Raw genomic sequence first — 23,412 nt, forward strand, 5'->3', positions numbered from 1 at the left:
ATGCACACAGACAGAGGCGTAACTAGGGAAAACGGCGCCCGGGGCAAGCACTGAAATTGCGCCCCCCCCGCCGCATCCCCCCGCCACCCCCCCAACATACATCTGACTGACACACATGTTTCAGAAAACTTTTATTTTAAAAATTTAAAAAATTACAAAAATTACCATAAATTTCAAAATGCACTACATACTTAGGTTTTTCCTAAGTGGAACCCAAGGTTCCACATCCCCCCATCTCCCCCTCCCTGAACCTTTTCAGTTAAAACGTGGTTAGATTATAGGGGAGGAAGGACTTGAATGAGCAAAAAGGGGAACTGGTTCGGGCGTTCAGGAAGTTGTTCAGAAGAGGGAGTTGTTCAGGAAGTTCGCTCTGGTGCGTGTCCTCCTCTCGACGCATGCGCGACTGGTGGCGGGGCAGCGGGGCGCGCCGGGGAGTGAGAGTCAGAGACTTGGACTACGAAGACGCCGCGGCGCCCAGTGCTGGATGAGCAATGCCAATGGGGGGGCGCCGGGACCGGGGGACTGCTCTGCAAATAAATAAATAAATAAATAAATAATTTTTTTAAAATTTCCGGCAAATCGGCGGGGGCACTTTTTGGCGCCCCCTGCCAAGTGGCGCCCGGGGCACGTGGCCCCCCTGCGCCCTATAGTTACGCCTATGCACACAGAAGGCCTTTGTACAGTTACTGTGCTCCATGAAGTTGTGCAGGAGATCAATCATTCAAATGCATATTGTACAAAGTAGTGATTCCTTTATATTTAGCAGGGGGGAAGAAACTGTTCCTATTCAACCGCAGTACTGCACTCCTTTAGTGGCTGCTGCTCTTGTCTTTCTTTTTAGACTGTGAGCCTTTTGGGGGACAGGAAATGTCATATTCTTATTCTGTGTAAACTGCTTTGAGAAGTTTAAAAGTAGGAGGAGGAGTAGCAGTGAAATGAGTTCCTCATTTGCATATGTACGAACTTGTGTAAGAAACTGACAATTGCAATACGTTGCATTAGCACAAGAACTAGCCTGCCATAGACATGAATTTCTTCAAACAACAACCATGTGCTATGTCCTACATCCTCAACAACATTTAAGCTACTGCAAGACTAGTCTGGATGCTCTTCATAGTCTTTTTTAGACCATGTTTTTAAACCATGTTGTGCATATTGGAGATGGAGTTCCAGTGTATCAACTTTTTGCACCAACTATCCTAATGACCACTAGGGGCATTGGGGGTAGAGGTAGGTAGTGAGGGTTTCCTTTACCTGTCCCTGCTTTCCTCTGTTCTATGACCCCTGTTTTGACTTGTCAGTTACTTCATGTAGTAAGTCAGTGCTCTTTCTGTCCTCCTAGAGAGAAGATGGAAACATCTCTCACTTTCCCTACCTATTCATTATGTAACTGATAGATAGGATCGGTCTTTCCTATCTCAAATGTACTTCACCAATAAATCAATGTAGTTTAGACTCTACAGTGGTCTCCATGTGTGTTACTTAAATAGCTGCAACAACTAAACTCTGTACCCTGTAACTGGAGTGGTAGCTTCCTTGGTGCTTTGCTAAATAATCACAAACCCCTACAGTGTATGCATAATTGGACCTTTCCTGTTCACCTCTGTGAGGAATGAAACCAGTCCAACTCATTGTAAAATGTCTTCATGCATACTGATTTTGCATGTGTTGGTGTTTTTTTCCCCCTGGGCTCATTGTGAAGTATTCTCTGTCACTGAATTTTGTCATCTCCTAATGTCTTCACACTTCCAGAAACTAAGCTTGCCTTTTCCCCCCCTCTCTATCTTCAGGCCCCATAAGCAGTGTTTTGGTGAACAAGTATGGTAGCAGGCCAGTCATGATAGCTGGAGGGGTACTGTCTTCATTTGGAATGGTTGCATCTTCTTTCTGCAATAGCATCCTGGAGCTTTACATATGCATAGGTGTTATTGGAGGTAAGTGAATAATTGAACAAGGTATTCCCTTTCGACTTCCTTCTGCTGTTCTTTTAAGTTGCATCTTAGGTTATTTAAAGACACAGCAAGCTAGTTTGCACCTGATTATTTGATTATTCAACTTGTGGTTTATGGTTTTTGCCTAATACTTACTATACTGCACAAGAATTCAATTTCAGCACAATAACTGATTAACTCATGACAGCATTTATTGTAGTAATTGGTGCTATAAAGTTCCCTTGGCATTTAATCAAATAGCCACTTAATGGAGCAGTGGGGAAATGACTTGCTTAGCAAGCCAGAAGTTGCCGATTCGAATCCCCTCTGGTATGTTTCCCAGACCTATATGGGGTTGCAGCAATATAGGAAGATGCTGAAAGGCATCATCTCATACTGCGCAGGAGCAGGCAATGGTAAACCCATCCTATATTCTACCAAAGACAACCACAGGGCTCTGTGGTCACAAGGAGTCGACACTGATTCGACGGCACACTTTACTTTAGCCTTTAATCAAACCATACTACAGATGTATTTACAGAGAACTAATATACAAGGAAGGAATGCAAATCCTGATTGCATTCCAGAGCCCCTGTTGCCCCTTGCATTGTAAAGAGTTTATTCGTAAAGTGACTTGTAATAGAGTTTTTCTGAAAGAACACTATACTATAGGAGCCAGCTCTAAATGCAACATTTCCAAAGTACCTGAACTGACCTCAGTTACAGTTAATGATGTCTTGGATCCTGAGCATCATATTTTAAATCATAACAACTGCAAAAGCCCTGTAAATAGCATCTCATTCCATTGAACTCTTTTAAAGTTAAGAGTCTTGTTTTGGATCTATATTCATACAGCCTACAGAGAGCAATCTGTGCAACAGCGTACCAGCAGAACCTTGAAGCAGCCTGTTAACAAGGCACATCCACACAATTGTATTTTGAAGGCTCATTCACACATTATGACTTCAGCGTCTATTGATCATTTGCATGGGCACATCAGCTGTGGATCAGTTTGGATGATATGAGATTAGCATTCCTTCTTCAGTAAAAGGAGGAGAAGTAGTCTTGTGATAGCAAGCATGAATTGTCCCTTTGCTAAGCAGTCTCCATCCTGATTTGTATTTGAATGGGAGACTACATGTGAACACTGTAAGATATTCCCCTTGGGGATGGGGCCATTCTGGGAGGAGCATCTGCATGCTTGCATGCAGAAGGTTTCAAGCCCTCCTGGGCATCTCCAAATAGGGCTGAGAGAAACTCCTGCTGGTAACCTTGGAGAAGCCGATGCCAGTCTGTGTAGACAATACTGCACTAGATGAACCAATGGTCTGACTCCTTAGAAGGCAGCTTCCTATGTTCTAGAGCACATGTAACATTTCTTGTTACATGGAGGCAAATCCAAATGGTCCCCTCACACATAAGGCTGCTTCTCATGATGATGAATAAGATAGGAGACCCTTCCTGCCTTAGTCCAGGAGCTGAGTGCACTCTCATTTTCTGCTTGCATGTAAGTTAGAGACAAGGTTGGGGAGAGAGGAAGTGATCATCTGAGAGACTCGTTCTTGGTCAGAGGGCTTTTCTTCCTACCTCATTAAACAGCTGGGTACAGTTTCTGGGTAGGACAGAACCCTCTGACCAAGCACAGGTCTTGTAATCAATCACTTCTTGTTGTTTGTAACTCACACTTGAGCAGAAATCAGGAGCATGCGCAGCTCCTGAATTAGGCTAGGAATTAGGCTATCCATCATTGTGAAAATCAGCATTGTATGTGAGGGGGCAGTTTGGATTAATATAGCATTTAGATTGCATGTAAGGGAGTGATTCAGGCAAACGAAACCATCCCCCATTCGAACAGGAGAATGGGAATGGTATGCCAAGAGGCGCAGGAGATGCTTGTTCATGTCCCTAATCACAAATGGGTGGAGTCAGCTTGGATGTATTATCTGGACCAGTTCATTGTCTATTGGGACAATTCACATGACCGCGAAGGTGGGAAGTCAGAGTTCAGCCTACATTCCACCAATAAACTTCCGTTTCTTCAGCACGCAAGCGACACTCCCACGCAACCCGCGCAGCTGGATCAACAGAGGCCTGGACTTGTTTTCCAGCCTCTAGATATCCCACAAGGCACCGTGCAACAAGCGCAGTGCCTTGAGGGATTCCCCTGTCTCTATGTCTCCTTGGGCTGCATGGAGACACACAATCCCAGCAGCCATGTTAAGGGAGCATTTGCTCCCTTAACCTCGGCTAAGAGCCAGGCTTGGGTTAAGATGGGTGGGAATGCATGTGGATCCTGGCACTCCACATGAGCAGCCTAGCCCAGGCTAGGCTGCTCGTGAGAACCACCTCATTGTCTTACTACACAAACAGACACACATACACACTTCGTAGATATTGAAGTCATCATGTGTGATAAATAGAATTTAGTTCTCTGACACAGAATGAAAATGGGTAGCCTGGGACTCACAGAGCAAAAGAACTCTGCCTCAGAAAAACATTTAGGGTATGCTCCTTTCTGTTTTCTACTGAAAATCAGTACAGTGTAACTTACCCAGTTTAGACATGACATAGAAGTTCTGTGATTGGGTATGTTTTTATTTTTCATAAAGCAAACCAGGGAAATATGATGGGGCAGACTGGTGGGGAAAGAGGTAAACCTTTGCCCCCTTGCTGTGACCCCAGTCCAAAGCAACTCCACTCAAATGTTTCTACTCGCCAAAGAAATGGAAACTTAGGCACAAAACTTGATCCAAATCTTCCCCACCCGCAGGTGCTTTTTGAAAAACAAAAAGAAGTCAGGAGTTCCAGAACTCTGACATCACATCTATTTTGATATTCAAATGTAAGATAAGATGAGATTTTTGGTTCCCCTTATGTCCTTTTTTGTTTTGCATACAGAGATCCTTATTTCTGCACAAACCAAGAAGTCTAAAATACCTGTATTGCACAAGAAATCTCAGGACTCCATAGTGATGTGTGTTAGGGCAGCATTTCTGTGTAATGGTCCATGCATAATAAGCATTTTAAGCCTTATGTGTACCTATTCAAACCTAAGTAAAGGATAAAGCTACTGGCAGCGGATTTATACTTCTAAAATCTGCTGGTTTTTCTAGAGAAGGTGACATTTAATAACTTCTGTGAAATGAACCAAGAGTAAATTGGATTATAGCTTAGTAAAATACAGGAACAGTGTGCTCAAGGTCTTGATATCATTGTTCTTCTGTCACTCTGTTGTCTGTAACATGGATCAAACATTACTAGAGCTTTTGCGTTATTGCACCATAGTAAAGGGAAATGACAGAAATTTAGTGTGGCATGGCATATCTGTGACATTAAAGCAATTAACGTTTACATTTATTTGCCAGTTCCTATGGCTTTGTGTCTTTCTTGGAAATTACAAGATGGCATTTTAGTTTTGTTGCAGGATTGGGGAGGCTGTGTGAGAATTTTGTTTGATTGGGAGAGTCTCAGTGTATTAAATGCAGTAATGCCTTTCTCTCTTTTCTGTTCTTTAGGTTTAGGCTTGGCTTTCAACTTGCAGCCTGCCTTGACAATGATTGGCAAGTATTTTTATAAGAAGCGCCCTATTGCCAATGGACTTGCCATGGCTGGAAGTCCAGTCTTTCTAAGTACTCTTGCACCTCTTAATCAGTTTCTTTTTAATGCTTTTGGCTGGAAGGGAAGCTTTCTCATTTTGGGAGGGCTCCTCTTGAACTGCTGCGTGGCCGGGTCCCTCATGAGACCGGTTGGACCAAGACTAGCCCCACCAGTAAAAAAAGATGTGGAGAAGCTTAAAGGAGACTCTGCCTTGCACAAGAATGACAAGAAATCTGTTTGGCAAACCATCAATAAATACTTAGATTTATCCCTCTTCAAACACAGAGGGTTTTTGATTTATTTGTCTGGAAACGTTATCATGTTTCTTGGTTTCTTTGCCCCAATTGTATTCTTAGCTCCTTACGCCAAGCGCAAAGGAATTGATGAATACTCAGCTGCTTTTTTGCTCTCCATTCTGGCTTTTGTAGATATGTTTGCTAGGCCATCAATGGGTCTTATTGCAAACTCAAAATTGATCCGGCCCAAAATCCAATATTTCTTTAGTTTTGCTGTCTTGTACAATGGGATATGCCACATCATGTGCCCACTGGCTGATGACTATACAGGCCTGGTTGTGTACGCAGTACTTTTTGGACTTGCATTTGGAATGGTCAGCAGTGTTCTTTTTGAGACGTTGATGGACCTTGTTGGTGCTGCAAGATTTTCCAGTGCTGTAGGACTCGTCACAATCGTGGAATGCTGCCCTGTTCTTTTAGGCCCTCCTTTGGGAGGTAAGTATGTTGTTGTTGACTGTGATTATCCATTTGTATTATCTTTGAATTATTTATACTTGAAACCAAAAATTCACCTAGACAAATGTGTCATGCCCATTTCATCTGGATCCATTCCTTGATTTCCTAGACTACATCCCCATTTATTCAGTTCCTAAAGTTTTCTTGTTTATATACTTCTTTCCAGGCAGTACCAGATAGTTGTTCCTGACCTATGTAAAGACTGTGGGTTTTTAAAAAACTAATTTAAAAGTAAATAAATACATTTTTAAAGTAGTAGTAGTAAATCTCAACTTTTTTCATGACCTTCAGTCTTCCTGCCTCTGCTATTCAAGTTTCCATTGGCCATGCTTCTCAATCTACAACCTATACTGCCCACTTCTAGGGGTGTGTACAGAACTGGCTGACCTGGTTCGGTTCGAGTCCAGATCAGACTGGGCAATTTCGGTCCAGCACCTCCTCAAACCTGCATCCCCCGGTTTGGTTTGGTCTAGCATGGGGGAGTTTTGCATTAAAAAAAAAAAATTAGAACCTACCCTCTCTGGGGGACTTGCTCTAGGTGGTGATGAGGGGTTTGCAGGGGTTCCCCTTCCCCCTACCAGCCTCCTTGCCTCCCAAACCGGCCCATTCGGCCGGCGCTTTGGCCCGCTCGGGCCTTTCGCCTCCAGCCCAGTGGCCATTTTGGAGGCTGCCACACCTGCCCAATCGGCCTTTGTGTGGCCCAGGCCACATAGCTCTGCTTTTTCCAAAAGCTCTGCTCTTTCCACCAACTCATCCTTGCTCAGCTCCTAACCACCATCCCCTAAGATTTATACTTCTTGTACCACTGCTTATTCTGCCCTATTTTCTGGACGCTCTTTTCATGGCTGCTTTTCCTGCTTCCCTCTAGTTCCTAGACCCTAGGCAACATTATCTCAGGCAAACTGACTTTTTGCTTTTATCATGGAAGCTCCACTGTGAAGACAACACATGCAAACTGAATGGCGAGAATGTTATGAACATTCAGTGACAAATAGGTCAGTCAGTGGTTACATGATACTGGCAAGAGTGGAGAGGACATGCAACAAGCAGTTTTTAGCATTATTTAGACATCATGGAAATTCCACTGAACAGTTATCCTGACTTCCAAAGACTAGATGTAATCCTCAAGGAAAGATCAGCTTCAATCTCACAATATTCTGTTTTCACCCCAAGTTGTGTTATCTGGTTCCACTGTCAATCTCTCTGTATGGTTTCATTACCTATTTAGGTCTTAGATTTTCCAAATTTGCCTTCTGAGATATTCTTCAGATGCTGTCATCTTTATAGCTCTAGCTATACAGCTTTACTTGATAGTAAAGTAATATCTTTACTATAAAGAGATTTATAGTAAATCTTAATTTCTTGGTATAATGGGAGTTGTAGCCCAACAGCATCTGGGGACTCAAGGTTGGGAGTCCCTGATTTAGTCTGTAACTATCATTGTATAAACTTTCATAAACGTTGCATATGGTGTCATATTGAGGGATTGATAATGACTGTGCTTGAAAAGAATATCTAAGTGATTCTGGGAGAACCTTTTTGAAAGAGGGGAAAGCTTTGCCTGGTTAGAATTCCTTTTGTTGTATAAACTTGTACCTAAACAGTAATGTAATAAATGCTTTCTAGAATTTCTGTCTGTGGATATAAGGGGCAAGAGGAATGTAAAACACTGCATCAGAGGTTCTTGTATATTTTAACTTCAGTCATCGTCATGTGAATAGACATTAATGTACATTACGAGCTTAACATTGAACTCATCTCTGTAAAACTGGAAGTTGAATTTGCACCAGTTTACATTTAAATTTTGGGAAGTAAATCACTGAACAAAACACTGCATTCAAATGTGGTTGAATTCAATAAATATTTTTAACTGCCATGGAAAAAAATGACTTTTGAGCTTAGGAATGGGTAACTCAAGTTCTCAGTGTGCCACCTAGTGGAGTAAACCTACTTCCCAATTTGATCACCCCTCAAACATGATTAACAGTGCAATCCTGCGTAGATTTACAGCACTCTGAAGTAAGTTATTGTGTGTCCGATAGGATTTACTCCCTAATAAGGGTGTCTAGGATTGCAGCTTAAGGTTCCAAAACTACTTCTGACAAATTGTAGCCCTTCTGCTTCTCCCCTTTCCTCACTTGCTTCTTGCAGACTCTGTCTCATCCAAGCTTTCTCAATGGTAGGCCTTTCTCTTTGGAACTCCTTGCCATTTGATCTTCAGCATGTACCTTCCCAGTTTCTAAAACTGGCCTTCCCCAATATCCCATGAGTTTCCCTACTCTGTTTTTCAATTTGCTTTTATGTTGTTATGCTGTTATTATTGTGTTCTTTTCCTTTTTGTTAGCCACTGGAATCTGCCGAGAAAGGCGGGGTATAAATTTTTAAATATATAATTCCCTATTCCTTCTAAATATATTTTACACCACCACTTAGCCAAAAGGCTCTTGTGTTGACGCAATCAAACTTTTGCTAGGATCCTAACATTCACAAATTGAATGAAGCTGTCTTGCTCCCCACTGTAGACCCTTCAGATCTACTGCTGTGGGTTGGGCAGCCCTCTGGAATGGCATGAAATGTGGCATGGAAGTATGCAGTGAGAGAGCAAAATTAACAAAAATGGGTCACTGCTCACACAAGGACCTTCACCCAATTTTGTATTTTATATTTTTAAATAAATGTCAACATCACAAATGGCTTTGGGGAGGTTTGGGGGGTTTGCAGTGGGCAGAAGGGAGTGAGAAAGCATTACTATAGGAGCCTAAATCTGCTCACACCAATCAGAAGCCAAGCCTATTTCTGTGTTGCCATGGATTTGTGGTGTAGCTCTTGCAGCATTCATTTCAAGCAGACAGCATATGGTTTATAGCAGGAATTCCCAACCTGTGTTACTCCAGATGTTGCTGAACTACAACTCCCATCATCCGCAGCTACAGTTTATTGTGGTTGGGGATGATCGGAGTTGTAGTTCAATAACATCTGGAGTACTACAAGTTGGAAACCCCTAGTATATAGGATTCTGCTTAACCTAGTTTAGAAATCCTCTGCTAAATGGGCAAGAAGATCACTTCAGTGACTGCCTCCAATCCAACACCAGAACAGTGTCCTTCTACTGTCTGTTGCTGGTGTCTACCTTACGTTTCATTTCAGACTGTGAACCCCTTTGGGACGGAGAAACATCTTATTTCTTTTTCTGTGTAATCTGCTTTGGGAACCTTTATGTTGAAAAGCAGTATATAAATATTCTTAATTATAATAATAATTCCTTATCTCTTTTTCATGTGTGTGTGCACCAAGTCTAATCTCACCATTCTTGAAGTCAAGGACCGCACATATTGTAATTCTGACATAATCTTAAACCAAAAATCAGTTTCCATATTTTCTATAAAATACAGATTAATAATTACAGATTTGTGTATGTGCATATCTAATTGATTTCTGTACTCTGGGTAAAGTATGCTGTTGAGTCGGTGTTGACTCCTGGCGACCACAGAGCCGTGTGGTTGTCTTTGGTAGAACACAGGAGGGTTTACTATTGCCACCTCCTGCACAGTATGAGATGATGCCTTTCAGCATCTTCCTATATCACTGCTGCCCCAGCGGGGATTCAAACAGGAGCTAATAGTTAATGCACAGACATTTTGCTTTTAAAATTATCTTCATATGCTTAAAGCATATTATACTTCCAAAAGGCAGAATTTTTGTTCTGCTATGAAAGAATAATGGATTATATCCTAAGATAGTTAATCATGACCAAACACCATTGAAATCAATCAGACAAGTTAGTCATGACTAACAAGACGACTCCTTAATTTTAATGGGATTTAGGATTCCTAAACTTATTTGGCTACAACCCAATGTCTATTACCTTCAAGATGATTTGAAGGCACTTTCTTTTTTTATCTTTCAGGTTGGCTTGTGGACATAACTGGAGACTACAAATACATGTATTTTGTCTGTGGTGTAATTGTCACCTTTGCAAGCATTTGGCTCTTCATTGGGAATGCTATCAATTACAGACTTTTGGCAAAGGAGAAGAGATTAGAAGAAGAAAGACAGAGAGCACTTAAGAATGCTGATTCCAAGGAAGTGGAACCTTTGACCCACAAAGAGAGTGAAGAAGCAGTCAGCAGGTCCAGCAAACTGCAAGATAATCCTTCAGAAAGAGAAACTAATATTTAATTAGAAATTTGGTTCCAATATTCATATTTATAACTTCCACTAGAAGTATTTCTCCAAAGTACAGGCCAGGTTTTGTAGTAATAATGATCAGTCACAATACTAAATAGAACTAGGAGTTTGAAGAAGAAAAATTTCAATTAGACCACAGTCCTACCCATTCCACACAGAGACAGAAAAGCACAGAGGGGCTCCTCATAAAGCAACCCCATACCCTTCCCTCCTCTTCCATGCTGTTCCTGAACCAGAGTTGCAATGCCAGGCATGTTGCCATGTGCCCAGAGACTCAATCAAAGTGAAACTCTCTTGCATATTGTCTTGAAGCAACTTGTACTTCCCTGGATGTGCAAGCCACTTGCAGGGTTAGCATGGTGTGGGGACGCTATGCTGCAGTCTTATGCAGAGCAATTCTACATTCTGTTCCCTGTGCATGGTCAGAGCAGGACTGTGGCATTGTGTTGTGTTTCATTTTGGTGTCAAACGTGCTAGGACTCCTGTTGAAATGGGTTTAAGTGAGTCAGTTCAAAAATTTCAGGGCAGCTTCACACATAATGGCAGCAAGTAAGTAGGAGGAAACCATGAGTTCCGATCAAGCATGTGCTCACAGCGTGAGTCAGTACATCCACCTCTATCTGTGTTGTTCAAACCCAGAAATGTCAGGTTGCCAATGTTGTGTCTTCTCTGGTACCTAAAAATTTGTAATCTAGATTTGGTTGAGTGATGGATGTTGAGTGGCAGAGGGGACCTAGGGCTGGCAACCCAACATTTCCAGGTTAAGATAACATGGAAAGGGGCAGAAGTAGTGGCTTGCACCAGGAGCAGGTACTTGGTGGGAACAAACAGTTTCCTTCTCCTTATTTGCCAGTGTTACATGCGAAGCTGCCCAGACACTCTAATCAGGGTAGAACTTTGACTGTAAGGTCTTCCAATAACTATTATCCTTGCTCCAAACAAATTGTCAATGCAAAAATATGTGCTTGTCTGGTAAAGGAAGAAAACAGTCTTAATCCTCAGGATATTATGAACATCTGCTTACCTCTTCATATGGCATATTTTTGGCCACTAGGAGGAAAGAATGTCAAACCATGAGTTTAAATACAGAAGTAAAAATGGAGTCACCATTAAACGCTACTTGAGTAAAAGTGCACAAAAATGAATTACCATTTTATGGTGCATTTGCAGAAGATCAAAAAAGGTGTGATATTACTGATAAAACATCACTATGTGAATTTAAATAGCTAATGAAATCAGAATCCAGAAGTGGTAGATTTTATTGCTGAATGCCATACATACTTTAATTACAATGAATGAGCAGTTATTTCCTGCTGCTATAGCTAATTAGCCATTTAAATATTTATGCTCTGATCCTTAGACTTGCTGTGAAAGCAAATACTACTTAGGATGGGGTATAGCAACAATTGTTGCATCATTTAAAAATCATAAATATATATGCTAACACAGATGTTTAGGATCAAGCTATAATTTGAATATGTTGCTTTGTGTCCACTTTATTTCAAATATGTTTGAAATCTGTTTTCATTCATGGTTATTCAAACATAAGTAGAACATGACCTCCCTGTTGCATTACCAACTTTTCTATCATTGGCGGGCCATTGCATCCTCCAAACAAGGGTCTGAGGTAAAGCTGCTTTCCAGTAAAGCTGCCACCATCCAGGAGTAAGTGTGTTGCTGTTACAGCAAGCATATGCCTAAACCCTTGTAGAGCTACCACGAGCCAGATAACATAACACATCTAGCCTATAGACCACCAGCTGGCCATCTCTCTGAGGATGTGATTATCTCTCTTTTAGAAGCAGAATAAATTCAAAGAGAGAGAGGCAATTCAGATACCATATAAGATTTTTGTCTCTGTGAGTCAAAACTAATTCATTGAAGGTCAGTCTCCTCATTGGTTCATCTAACTTTGGCCTAGGTTATAACATGCCTAGGACAGAATTGTTTTAGGAGTCCTGCTGAAAGTGGCTACCTCCAAAATCAATACTTTGTTTTTCTTTATGTGAGTTAATAGTAACTCCTCACTTCTGTGGAAGAAAGTAAAGTGATGCATTCAAGAGCACACTTGGGATAAGAATTCAACCTGTCCCCTGTTGAGTCCAGTTTTTGGGGTGAGGGACAGGTTTTTCTCCCTCTCAGCTTTGTCATACTATAGCACATTTGCTTTGTCTCACATAACTCAATAATAGGCTTTAAAAATCTGTATATCCCCATCCCTTCATTTGAATCTCTCATTAGTTTACTTGATTTAGGTCCTTTAGAGTGAGACAGGCTATCACATGACCACTGGGAAATAAGGGATATCATGAACCAGCATCTCATACTCCCGGCAGGTGTCATGAAAACCCACCAATGTCCAGTTTTTGAGCTGACTCCTAACTTTCACCTGACATTCGCCACCCAACTTCAAATGTAGTGTCTGAATGTCAGGAAGAAGTCGAGTCCAGACATGGGTGGGTTCACACAACATGCCCACTGAAAGCATGTACTGCAGGTTCCTGACATTTTCCTGGCCGTTGTGTGAAACTGCCCAAAGTGATGATCATCACTTGTTGCTTTATATACAGCCATGGTTTATAGTTAAGTACAAATAGGGGCAAGTCACACAATCGTCCTGGGTGGTCTGGGAAGGCACTGGGAGAAGGCTGCACTTAACCTACCTCCCCCCCCCCAGACAACCGAACTTTCCTCCATCAGTGCACCTCCTACGCGCCCACACAGTCAGCCCTGCTCTGTGCAGCTCCATGAAGCACAAAGCAGGATGTAAAGTTCTGGGACTGGACCTATTTGTTCTGGCCTCCAGGCATCCCTCAATACAATGCATGGCACATGCGTTGCATTGGGGATTCCCCCATCAGATGGACACTCTGTGTCCCCATCTCTGTGACTCCTCAGGTTGCATGCAGCCCAAGGAATCACACGATATCCAGTAGCTGGGGGTAAGGGTGCAAGAACATCCTTAACCTTGGGTAAAAGCCCGATTTGTTAAGGGGGTTAGGTGGGCAGGGAGAGGAGGGATCTGCGAAGATGCTGCTGCTTCTCACAATCAGCCGAACCCTGCTTGGGGCAGCTGATGTAAATTAAATGCATTGTTTTTAACATAAAATTTCCCACCTTTCTACATGGTAAATGTTAGCTCCTTTCACCCCCACAAAAAGTGTTTCACAATCAGTGTGATAAAAGACAATAAAGCTCTTCTCACGATCAGCCATATCGACTGCCCACATGATTACTGGCTCTATCATGGAGCCAGTTGGGACAGTGGGGATCGGGGGCCACCTGGCCCCTGGAAGTTCCAGAATGCCCCACACAAGTGTGCAGGGCATTCTGGGGAGACCCCTGATGCCGCGAGGCTTCTTGTAGCCTCCCAGTCAGAGGTCTCCTTGTGAGTCACTGTGCTACAGCGACTTGCGATTAAAAAAACCCCGGGGTTAGCAGAGTGCTCCCTCCGCAAACCTCATTTAAGGGGAGGGCTACTCTGGCGGGCTGGCCGCCATTGAACCTCTGGACTCACCTGTGAGCCCAGTAGTTCTCATGATGGAGAAAAAATGGGATGGTCTGCCTTAGCCCAGTTTTCCTCCATCATGTGAATAACCTCAATATTTAATATGCAGATGAGGAAAATAAGGTGAGCATCTTTATTGTATATATTTTAGAACAAATATTTCAAAAGTGTACATTAAGGGTCTAATACATAAAATTCTTATGCAGTATTTATGAAGCACATAAGCAATTTTTTTCTTATAAAAGGGTTGTGTTTTGTAATTTATTTAACCCAATTTTTGTCACTTCTAAGAAATGTGATGATTTGAAAGACTTTCGAGCAGATTAAATATGCCAACATCTCAATGAGGCTCTTTTCACAATTGGTGAGAAGAGCCTCTAGGGGGGTTGCGAGGAGAGTGCACTAGGCCTGCTCTCCTCACAGACGACCAGCCAGTCTGCTCTGGGCAGCCGCAGCGGCCACTCAAACGACTGCCAGCTGCGTGATAGAGCCAGCGGGGGCTGGGAGGATCGAAGGCCGTGCAGCCCCCGGAAGCTCCAGTATGCCCTGTGTGCTCTCTCCCTTAATCTTATTTAGCAAGGAGATCTGGTGAAATCCCGGTGATTCACATGAGTGTGCAAAACCGGGCTGGGCTCCCTTAGAATGGTTTTGCATACTTGTATGAATAGGCTCATGGTCTTCTTGCTGCTTCAAAGTCTTGGGCATCCCTGAAATTACCCATACTATTTTCAGTGCACTCAAAAATGTCCCATCTGTTACACTGCTCACACACCAGAGTTTATGAGGTTTTTCTAGGTAATCAGTTATATAGCACAATAAATTCACAGTTGTGGGGAATTCAGGCATTTTCATTCAAGGTATTGTTTCTGTTGTGGGAATAGTAAAAAGCTACCGAACCCATGTCATGTTTATATTATTTTTGCAAACTTTATGAATGCTTTTAAAGATGGAGGCCTCAGAGTTGGAAGATCTCATGTATCAGCTAGTTTTTAAGAATATAAGAACAACCCTGCTGGATCTGGCCCAAGGTCCATCTAGTTCAGCATCCTGTTTCCCACAGTAGCCCACTAGATGCCAATCTGGGAAACCCACAGGCAAGAGATGAAGACACACCTGCAACTGATATTCAGAGGCATCCTGTCTCTGCCTGTAAGTAGCATATAGCCATCAAGACTAGTAACCATTGATAGACTTGTCCTCCATGAATTTATCTAAGCCCCTTTTAGAGCTATCTAAGCTGGTTGCCATCACCACATCCCATGGTGCATCATCTATCAGCAATGCCTGACCATTTCCATTAATTTTAGTTGTTATTTAGAAACTTGCAGTAAGTTTGCATTTTTTTCTCCAGCACCGTAGCACACATCTTTTATTATTAACATTGGTTAGCATACAGTATTGGGTAATGCAGGTGGTTCAGCACTGCCTATCCCCCTCCATGTGTCTAAAGCACTGCCCATGGTATTTCAGAACAATTTACATAGCAAAAGGAATGAAAAAAAATATCCCAAAGGAGCTCACAATCTAAAAAGAAGCACAACAGACATACAAGAACCTGAGGAATGGTATGCTGGGTTGAATAGGGCCAGTTGCTATTCTCCTACTAAATATAAAGGAGCCCCCACATTAAGAGGTGTTTCTTAGCAGGGCAAAGTTTTTAATGTGAACTAAAACAAGGCTTTTCCTCCATTAGGATCTTATTACTGGTGCTGGATTAGGGCTAGTGTAAGTATAGTGCTAGAAATTAAATTCAGGAGTTTTTTTAAGTCTTGGGAGGCCCTCACTGAGCAAAGCCAAATGACCAATATGTGTTTAGCAAATTTGCCACAACTGACACTGCCATTTTTGTCCAAATGATAGGCAATTTTGAGTACTTTATGGCAGTTTTTTCTACACATTTTAAGAAGCTAAATAATGGAATATTTTATTGTTGAATGTAAAATATAGTTTAAAACTTAAACAAAGTTGCTCTCATTTGTGCTGTTTTAATATATGTTTTTAAAAGGTGGTTAATTTTCTACATATTCTACACAACTGTTACACACAATGTGCAAAACGTATTTTATCAGTAAGTGGGGTAGGGTGGGACACTTGCCTTTTTCAACCATCCTCTTCCGTTTCCAAGTTGGAGAAGTTCATAACCCCATAAGAAGTAAATAGGCAAAACATATTAAAGCATTTAAAAATAACTTAGCAAGGAGGATGATAATTTATCTGAAAACTTGCCACTGTAAATTTGACTCCAGATGTCTTCAGCTGGTGTCAATGAGCACTGCAGGAATGTTCACTGACTCAGTAATTTCCTCCTTATTGGCATTTCGATAGGAGCTCTATTAAAGTCATCATATCCACATGTAGTTTTCTAATGATCTTGGAACAGGAAAGTACAAGGTCATAGTGCAAAGGAATAACAATGTAAAGTTCCATACATAGATACTACAAATTATGCAAAGAATGAATACAAAATACATTTTTGGGTGACTGAGCAAAAGATTTGGCTAAACACAGTTGCATAGAGAGGGAAATTGGATTAAAATAAAATTGGGCTTTATTGCCCTTAGTTTCTTTTGTATACCAATGGAGATTGACATTCTCTACAACAGTGTATATATTTGTACTAAGCCTGTGCAATCTAAAAAATGTTGGAATTGACCCAACAGAGAAATTGGCAAGAGGGCTGATATGATCCCCCTAAATTGCCTGGTCATGTCAGATTGGAAATCTGACATTCATGTTGGACCAAGCTAAATGGCCAGCAAGCTGCCTCTCTCAGCTGAGAGGTGGCACATAGGCCATTACATTTTTTAGCCTAGCATTTCTCCTCTGCATGGGCTGTTTAACTTTCAAATGGCCAGCCTGATGCCTCTTAGTTGAAAGGCGGCTTGCTGGCCATTTAACTTGGCTCTGACAGGAATGTCAGAACTTCAGACACTAGAGCAAGGAGTTTAGTCAAAAGTTCCCAGCTGCTGGGTCTGAACTCATTCTGGTAATGACCAACAGAGGGCATATCAGGTCCAACATGCTTGTTGGACTGACATGACTACACAGCCCTAATATATACTGGTATTGAATAAGGAGTTGAATTATGACATTTCAGAGAAAAAGATCTCTACACTGACATGCTCTATAATTCTATGAAAATATAGAAGTTCATTGAATAATTACTTGTATGCTGACTTTAAAAAAAATGTTCTCAGAGAAGTTTACATAGCAAAAGGAATGAGAAGATGGTTCCCCATCCCAAAGGGCTACCATTTTGAAAAGAAACCCAAGCAGTGGCCACTGGGAGGATGTTGTGTTGGAAGAAATAAATGCAGGTGTTATCCCTGCTAAATCTAAAAGAGCTTAATCTTCGACGGTGCCTCTTTACCAGTTAGCAGGAGATGTGATAGGACCAACATGTTTTTGTGGTAAGCTCTTGCAAAAAGGGGATTAATCTACAGGTTTCAGATTTGGTTTGTTTCAGTTTGTCAAACACCTATACTTCACAACACGCTCTACCTTTCTTGAAAGATTTTTATCACGTCCTAGAGCTCTACCTGGGTTTGCTTCAGTGTCAGTAACCACTATTACTACATCACTGACAAAGCTCTATCTTTCTCATAAGACTTCACTGTTAGGTTTCAGGACTTCTGACTTCAAAACGAAAAGATAGGGGGAAAGTAGTAAGTTAAAATAAACGAAGAACTCACTGCATTGCAGTGTGTAAGCACAAGCATGCATGCACACTTCTTTGCTTTTTAAAAAAATGAAAAGCAAATGGTAATATAAGTTTCATCCATCCATAATAAACAGCCATTTTTATACCATTACGCTATAAAATGTCAGACTAAGGATCTGTTAACCTGGGATTTTCATTAGATGAAAATTAGGAGTAATCCTCAACCCTTCTAACATCAGGTCCTGATAGAAAATGGTTGGCATGGCAACTGGGGGGTCTAAATGTACACATTTTGGGGTAGTACAACTGAATGACAGCTTATCCTCTGTTGGTACAAAGCAATTTAAGGTCAGGAAAATAATGGACTTCCAATAAATCTACTAGCTTCTAAATCCATACCTCATTTCTTGGGGGTACTTAATGATACAGAGCAGAGGCGCTCTTACCCCCAGACCTTGGGGCCATGGTCCATGGCCTCCAAGGTCCGGGGGCACCTCCAGATGACTGGGGGGGGGGCTCCTGCTGCCACCCCACACCCTGCCCTGCTGTGCCGAACCACAACTTTTCTGTAATTTTAGCCGCCATGTGCGCCGCCAGGGGGGTTGGCGGAGCAGGCATCCCCCCTCCCCCTCGGTGGCAAGTAAAGTTGCTTCTGGGCCTGTCCAGCTGGCCCAGCGGCCCTTGTAAACTGCAAGGTGTGCCTGTGCAGTTAGAATATATCATCGTAAGCCCATGATGATCTATTCAAACTGCGCAGGTGCACCTTGCAGTTTTCAAGGGCCTCTGGGCTGGACGGACAGGCCCAGCAGCTGCCGTGTCTGCTGCTGCCACCATGGGGCAGGAGAGGCCTGCTTGACTCACACACACACACCCCGCCATTCATGGCGGCAAAAATTACAGAAAAGCTGCTGTTCGGTGCAGCAGGGCCTCGCAGTGGCAGGACAAGCCTTGCGGGGGGGGGCTCATGGAGGGAGCAGTCTGGGCTCCAAAATCACCTAGGTGTACCACTGAGGCAGACCAAGTGTAAACAACTTGTGGCAACCAGAAATCTGTGCCTGCATAGTTTTCCTAATGAACCCCCCCCCCGCTAAATTTACGCACAATGGCTAGGATCCAAAAGTAACTGTATGTACAACCCTAACTATGCTTGCTGTTTTTTCCTGCGCGGTTTCCACTGCAGTGAGAACTGCAATGGTCAAGTCAAGAAGCAAAATTCCAGTTCAGTGTGCAGTTCTCTTCCAAACACACAAAGACATACACATTCCTTCTATGGATCCTAACTCATATGTATTTTTTCTGGAATATGCAAATTCATTATTTACATATTCAAAAAAATGAAAAAAATCAGTGTCTTAATTAAACATGAATGTACACAGCTGAAAAGGTATAAATACCTGAACAAATCTTCAGTCCAAAGGAATGAAAGTTGCCTAGTTGTTTGCACGCCTTCCTTTACAAGATTGTAATCTTCATTATTCATATCTGCTGGGAAAGTTTTATTGTGTTTGGTAAATATATTTGTAATGGTTAAAAAAATTTCAACAAATGATTTTTTTTCTGCAGGACAATTTTTATTATTTTTCAATTTCTTCCATTCTTTTATTAAAAAACGATTAAAGAAGAGAATTGCAATATTTTACATTAGTGTACTATCCAGCCTCAACTATTCAATGTGGCCTCAGTATCACTGCGTATTTTGACTGCTGTCTGAGCATAAGGAACTGCCTTTTTAATCATTCATGTACCTATTATAGTGATGATTTTTGAACAAACTCTACATTGTATTTCTTTTTAAATCTGAGTTTGGTCAACCCTGTGATGAGACAAATGCCATTTTGTTGCTCCAAAGTTCATAGTTCCCGAGGGTGCTTAAGCTATCAAAAGGGGACCACAGAACTTTGCAGGGGTAAACTCCATAATGGGATTTTGAAAGCTTCTCTAAAAGTCAAATCCACAAACCATTTAAACCATACGTTATGGATCTTACATGGAGACTACAAAGTGACTATGAGGGAATATTACCATTATCACTATGAACATAGAGCATTATTCAGCCAAAGTTAAGTGCTCAAGTTCATTCGCTAAAAGTTCCATTGAAATCAATGGGTTTTTTAAAAGCTCAAGCTAACTAGGTCATGTGTTGTCCATAACAGTGGCTGATATCCCAACTAACAGTGTGTGCAGAGGTGCGATGGGAGTCATAATGCAACTGTCCCAGTCCTCCTGCATGTGCACTGGTGTTCCAGAGTCCTTAGAGTCCAGAACACTCCCTGCACTCTGGAAGGCCTCTGCAAAATCGGAAACACATTACTGAAGGTCAGCGAGTTAGTCAAGATTGTCTGCCAATGTCTTTGGGGTGCCCAGGGCTTACTTAGTGGTTGCTTGGCTTCAAAAAAGCAACTTCACTGTTCTGTCATTATTTTGAGTCCTTCTAGTCCGGTAGAATATTACTACACAACAGAGTTCCAGTAAGTTCAGGACGTTTCTGCCTAATTCTATACACGTGACTCTCACATGTTAAGCAGTTCTGAGGTAAGAAAAATGCACCATAATTAGAGGTACCTTGGAATGCTGTTTTTTACATAAAAAGAAAAGCACCGAAGTTCAAACTAGAAGTCTGCAGCCAAATAACTGGTTGGTTAGGTCAAAGCTGTATGTGAAATTTAGCCCCAATATACCCTTCTGGCTTTTTCCTCAAGAGCTGCATTGCTAGTCAAGTCTGAATTATTCTTTTAGCTGCCTTGCCACTGGCCTTCCTGCCTTTATCTTCTCTACACCGTAATATATTTCCAGTCCTCAGCCTGCCCAGAAAGCCAGTCCTATTTCTAAGTCCTATGCATGTCTCTCTTTCGTGGGTATTTTAAAAGGAACAAAACCCAATCAACCCAATATGTTTCCCTTCCGTTACAAATTCTTGTAGCAGCTTTGTTCCCTGAGCCTGAAATGTTTGTGAACACTCCATGGTATTACACCAGCTCAGCCAAACTGCCTCAGAGCTTCACTGCCACAATCACAATTATGAAACACCTTCAAAGAGAATTCCACTGACTGTCCTATGACTTCTAAAATCTCAGTACCTCATTCTGTGCTGAGGAGCTGTCTGCAGATAAATCAGCCTACTGAGATGCTGAATTCAGCACTGCAGGAGTCTCTTCATAGCAATGCCATGTCCCCTTCAATTAAAAGAGTCAGCTGTAAAACATATGAGAAGAAAGGCAATTAGACAAGCCTTTCGATATGTATTGTTCCACAGTTGGTACGTCTCATTTCCTGACTTGAACTCAAGAAATCAGAGATTGTTAATTGACCAGGTAGCATTTATGTAAAGACAGTAGACTTGGAATATACCAAAGAGTAATGTTTAGTTTGACTTGTCAGGCAAAATCACTTTGGCAGTTTCAGGCAGTTCAGATGAGCTATAGAGGTGGTGAAGCAGCCACGTGAATGCTCCTCCAGTGTGGCCAAAAGCCTGTTTAGCAGGCTTCTGTAAAGAGCTTCGTGGTTGTGCATGGAATTTGGAGATGGGCACAAGGTAAAGCATTTCAGTGAAGCATAGTTATTTCACGACAGTACTGAAAAGCAAAGGCTTCATGAATGGGAACGAAACCCTCAAAAAGGGTCATGTGAATCAACTGAGACTAAAAGAACTGAACGACTGCACTTTGGCACAGCAAAATGACAAAGCCTAACTAGGTTCTTCATTTACAAATTGTTGGATGCAGAGATTCATAGTGATTCTGACACCTGTATGTTAAAAAAAAAAGTCTTTTATACTTGGATTCAAGTCAATCATTATCCCATTTGATGACAATAGATCGGCATAAATTCATTTACTATGGCTTGACTGGTTCTGGGCTGGATTATGTCAATTTATGTTTCATAAGTAATGAAACTTAATGCCAACAAATTGCAGAACTATAATCTGTGTGTTCAAATATTTCTTGTTATTGAACATTTCAAAATCTGTATGTCGATATTTGATAGAGGTGAATTCCTGCCGATTCCTGAAACACAGAGGTAGATTATGACCACAATCCAGAGAGTTGCTTTAGATGACTAAGGGGGTTTTCAGATGACCAGCAGAACTTTTGAACTTCCTTGCTTCTCAAGAATCTCCAAGCTAACACACTTGAGTTTCCAAAGCAGTTGTTATGTACCACATGTGGCGGGGGGGGGGGCAGAGCTTGAAAACAAAAACCAAATCCTGCTATGCACACTCCTCTGGATCATGGGCCCATGGAATTAAACTGAATTGGCATATATAACATTAATATTGAGGCATGTCTCTTTCCACGGTTGACTTTGTTAACATGCCTTCATCTTCACTGAAAAGTTTGGAGCAATATTAAGACACACAGTTACCATGTTTGTTGACAAAGAATTTTTTTCCTTTTATTTCTAATTTGCAGTACGAGTACACACTTTTTTTTATTTTTACTTGAACATATTGGCTAGACAACTTTTGACAATCATTTCTTAGCTAGAGGTGCTATTCGTGTTCCAAAGATGATCGGACTGACAGCAAAACTTCTCTCTTTTTTGTCTCAGTAAGCTGTTTTGACATGACAAACGTTTGCTGTTTATACTGTATATTAACATTGTATAAAGGCATACACATTGTATTGTGTTATATTTAAATGGATATTTATTCTTTCTTGACCATTAATTGCTATTCCCAGGCCTGTTTTAGCATCTAATATGTCTAGAAAGTCCATATATATTTATGGAATTATGGAAAGAATATCCATGGTGAACAATTTAAATAAGCAAAAACATAAAATAAAATTTCCATGTAAAGTTTCTGAATTAATTGTCAGTGCAAACTGTTATTTTGATAAGTTAATGCTTAATGCATGTTGGTTATAGTTTATATTTCTATGTTTCATTCTTCTTCTTGGAATGCCACACACACACACACACCATACTCTTTTCTGGGTTGCTGAGTTATTCTGCCCTACGTTGAACACCTCTTCAATTCTGCTTTACTAGGTCTAATTCTAAAATTAATTACTGAATGGAACAGTTTGCTATTCATTCTCATATTGTTCATTGCCAAACAAAAAGAATCTTCATACAACCAACTGTAGAATCATAACAAGATTACTTCTCTGAGGTTTTAGCAACACACACCTATGTGCATAGATATGATTGATCAATATTGCTTCTTTACAGTGTTTTGCCAATGTGCATGTGTGTATCAATGCAGAAGGGGGAAAGGAGTGAATGAACTGAGAAAACTGTGCATTTGCAGCATTTTGTTCTTCCATCCTTTTTCTGAAAAAAGTAAAATAAAATAATTGCCAGGAGGGGACTGAGTAGAATCAAGTCCTTGGCAAACCTCCTTGATGCATTTAACTCTTCCACCTCACACCATGGCCCCAATGAAAACTGTTTCCCTCTGAAGCTGCTATTAACTCTGGAATTGAAGCTTCCATTGGCACCAGCAATCTTGTTAGAGGGACCCTCCTCTCTTGAGTAACTATGATTCACCATAGGCCACCCAATTAGCCAATCAATCCAGTTCTGGATCCCTTCCAGGGGACTAACTGGAAGTAAGACAAGCTCTCTGATTACTCACAGCACTGTAGGCTTGCTTGATCGTGGTAGCCATCTTCATGATACTGAACTTTACTGACACAACCCAATTGCTCACTTTGGGCCCACATGCATGTTTTTTGTTCCACTTTGACTGCTGATCAAACTCATGGAAATATGTTGAGAGATGTGTTGACATTTTTTTAAAAATGGGAAATTTTCATTGAAATATGTTTTCCT

General features: G+C 41.4%; 1 protein-coding gene across 7 annotated transcripts in view; it reads left to right on the forward strand.

Annotated features, from left to right (window-relative positions):
- Positions 1-22,443, forward strand: part of SLC16A7 (solute carrier family 16 member 7) — a 156,708-nt gene extending 134,265 nt beyond the window's left edge. For 6 of the 7 annotated variants that reach the window (XM_053254289.1, XM_053254290.1, XM_053254293.1 and 3 more), the window contains 3 exons: positions 1,791-1,934; positions 5,447-6,259; positions 10,188-22,443. In XM_053254289.1, the coding sequence (XP_053110264.1) occupies positions 1,791-1,934; positions 5,447-6,259; positions 10,188-10,459 (1,229 nt within the window). In that variant the 3' untranslated portion in view covers positions 10,460-22,443. Of the gene's footprint in view, positions 1-1,790; positions 1,935-5,446; positions 6,260-7,148; positions 8,151-10,187 lie in introns of those variants that run through there. The other variant, XM_053254295.1, reaches the window with a different exon arrangement.
- Positions 22,444-23,412: the final 969 nt, after the last annotated feature.

This window comes from Hemicordylus capensis, chromosome 5, assembly GCF_027244095.1.
Source record: "Hemicordylus capensis ecotype Gifberg chromosome 5, rHemCap1.1.pri, whole genome shotgun sequence".
In the NCBI taxonomy this organism is placed as follows: domain Eukaryota; kingdom Metazoa; phylum Chordata; class Lepidosauria; order Squamata; family Cordylidae; genus Hemicordylus; species Hemicordylus capensis.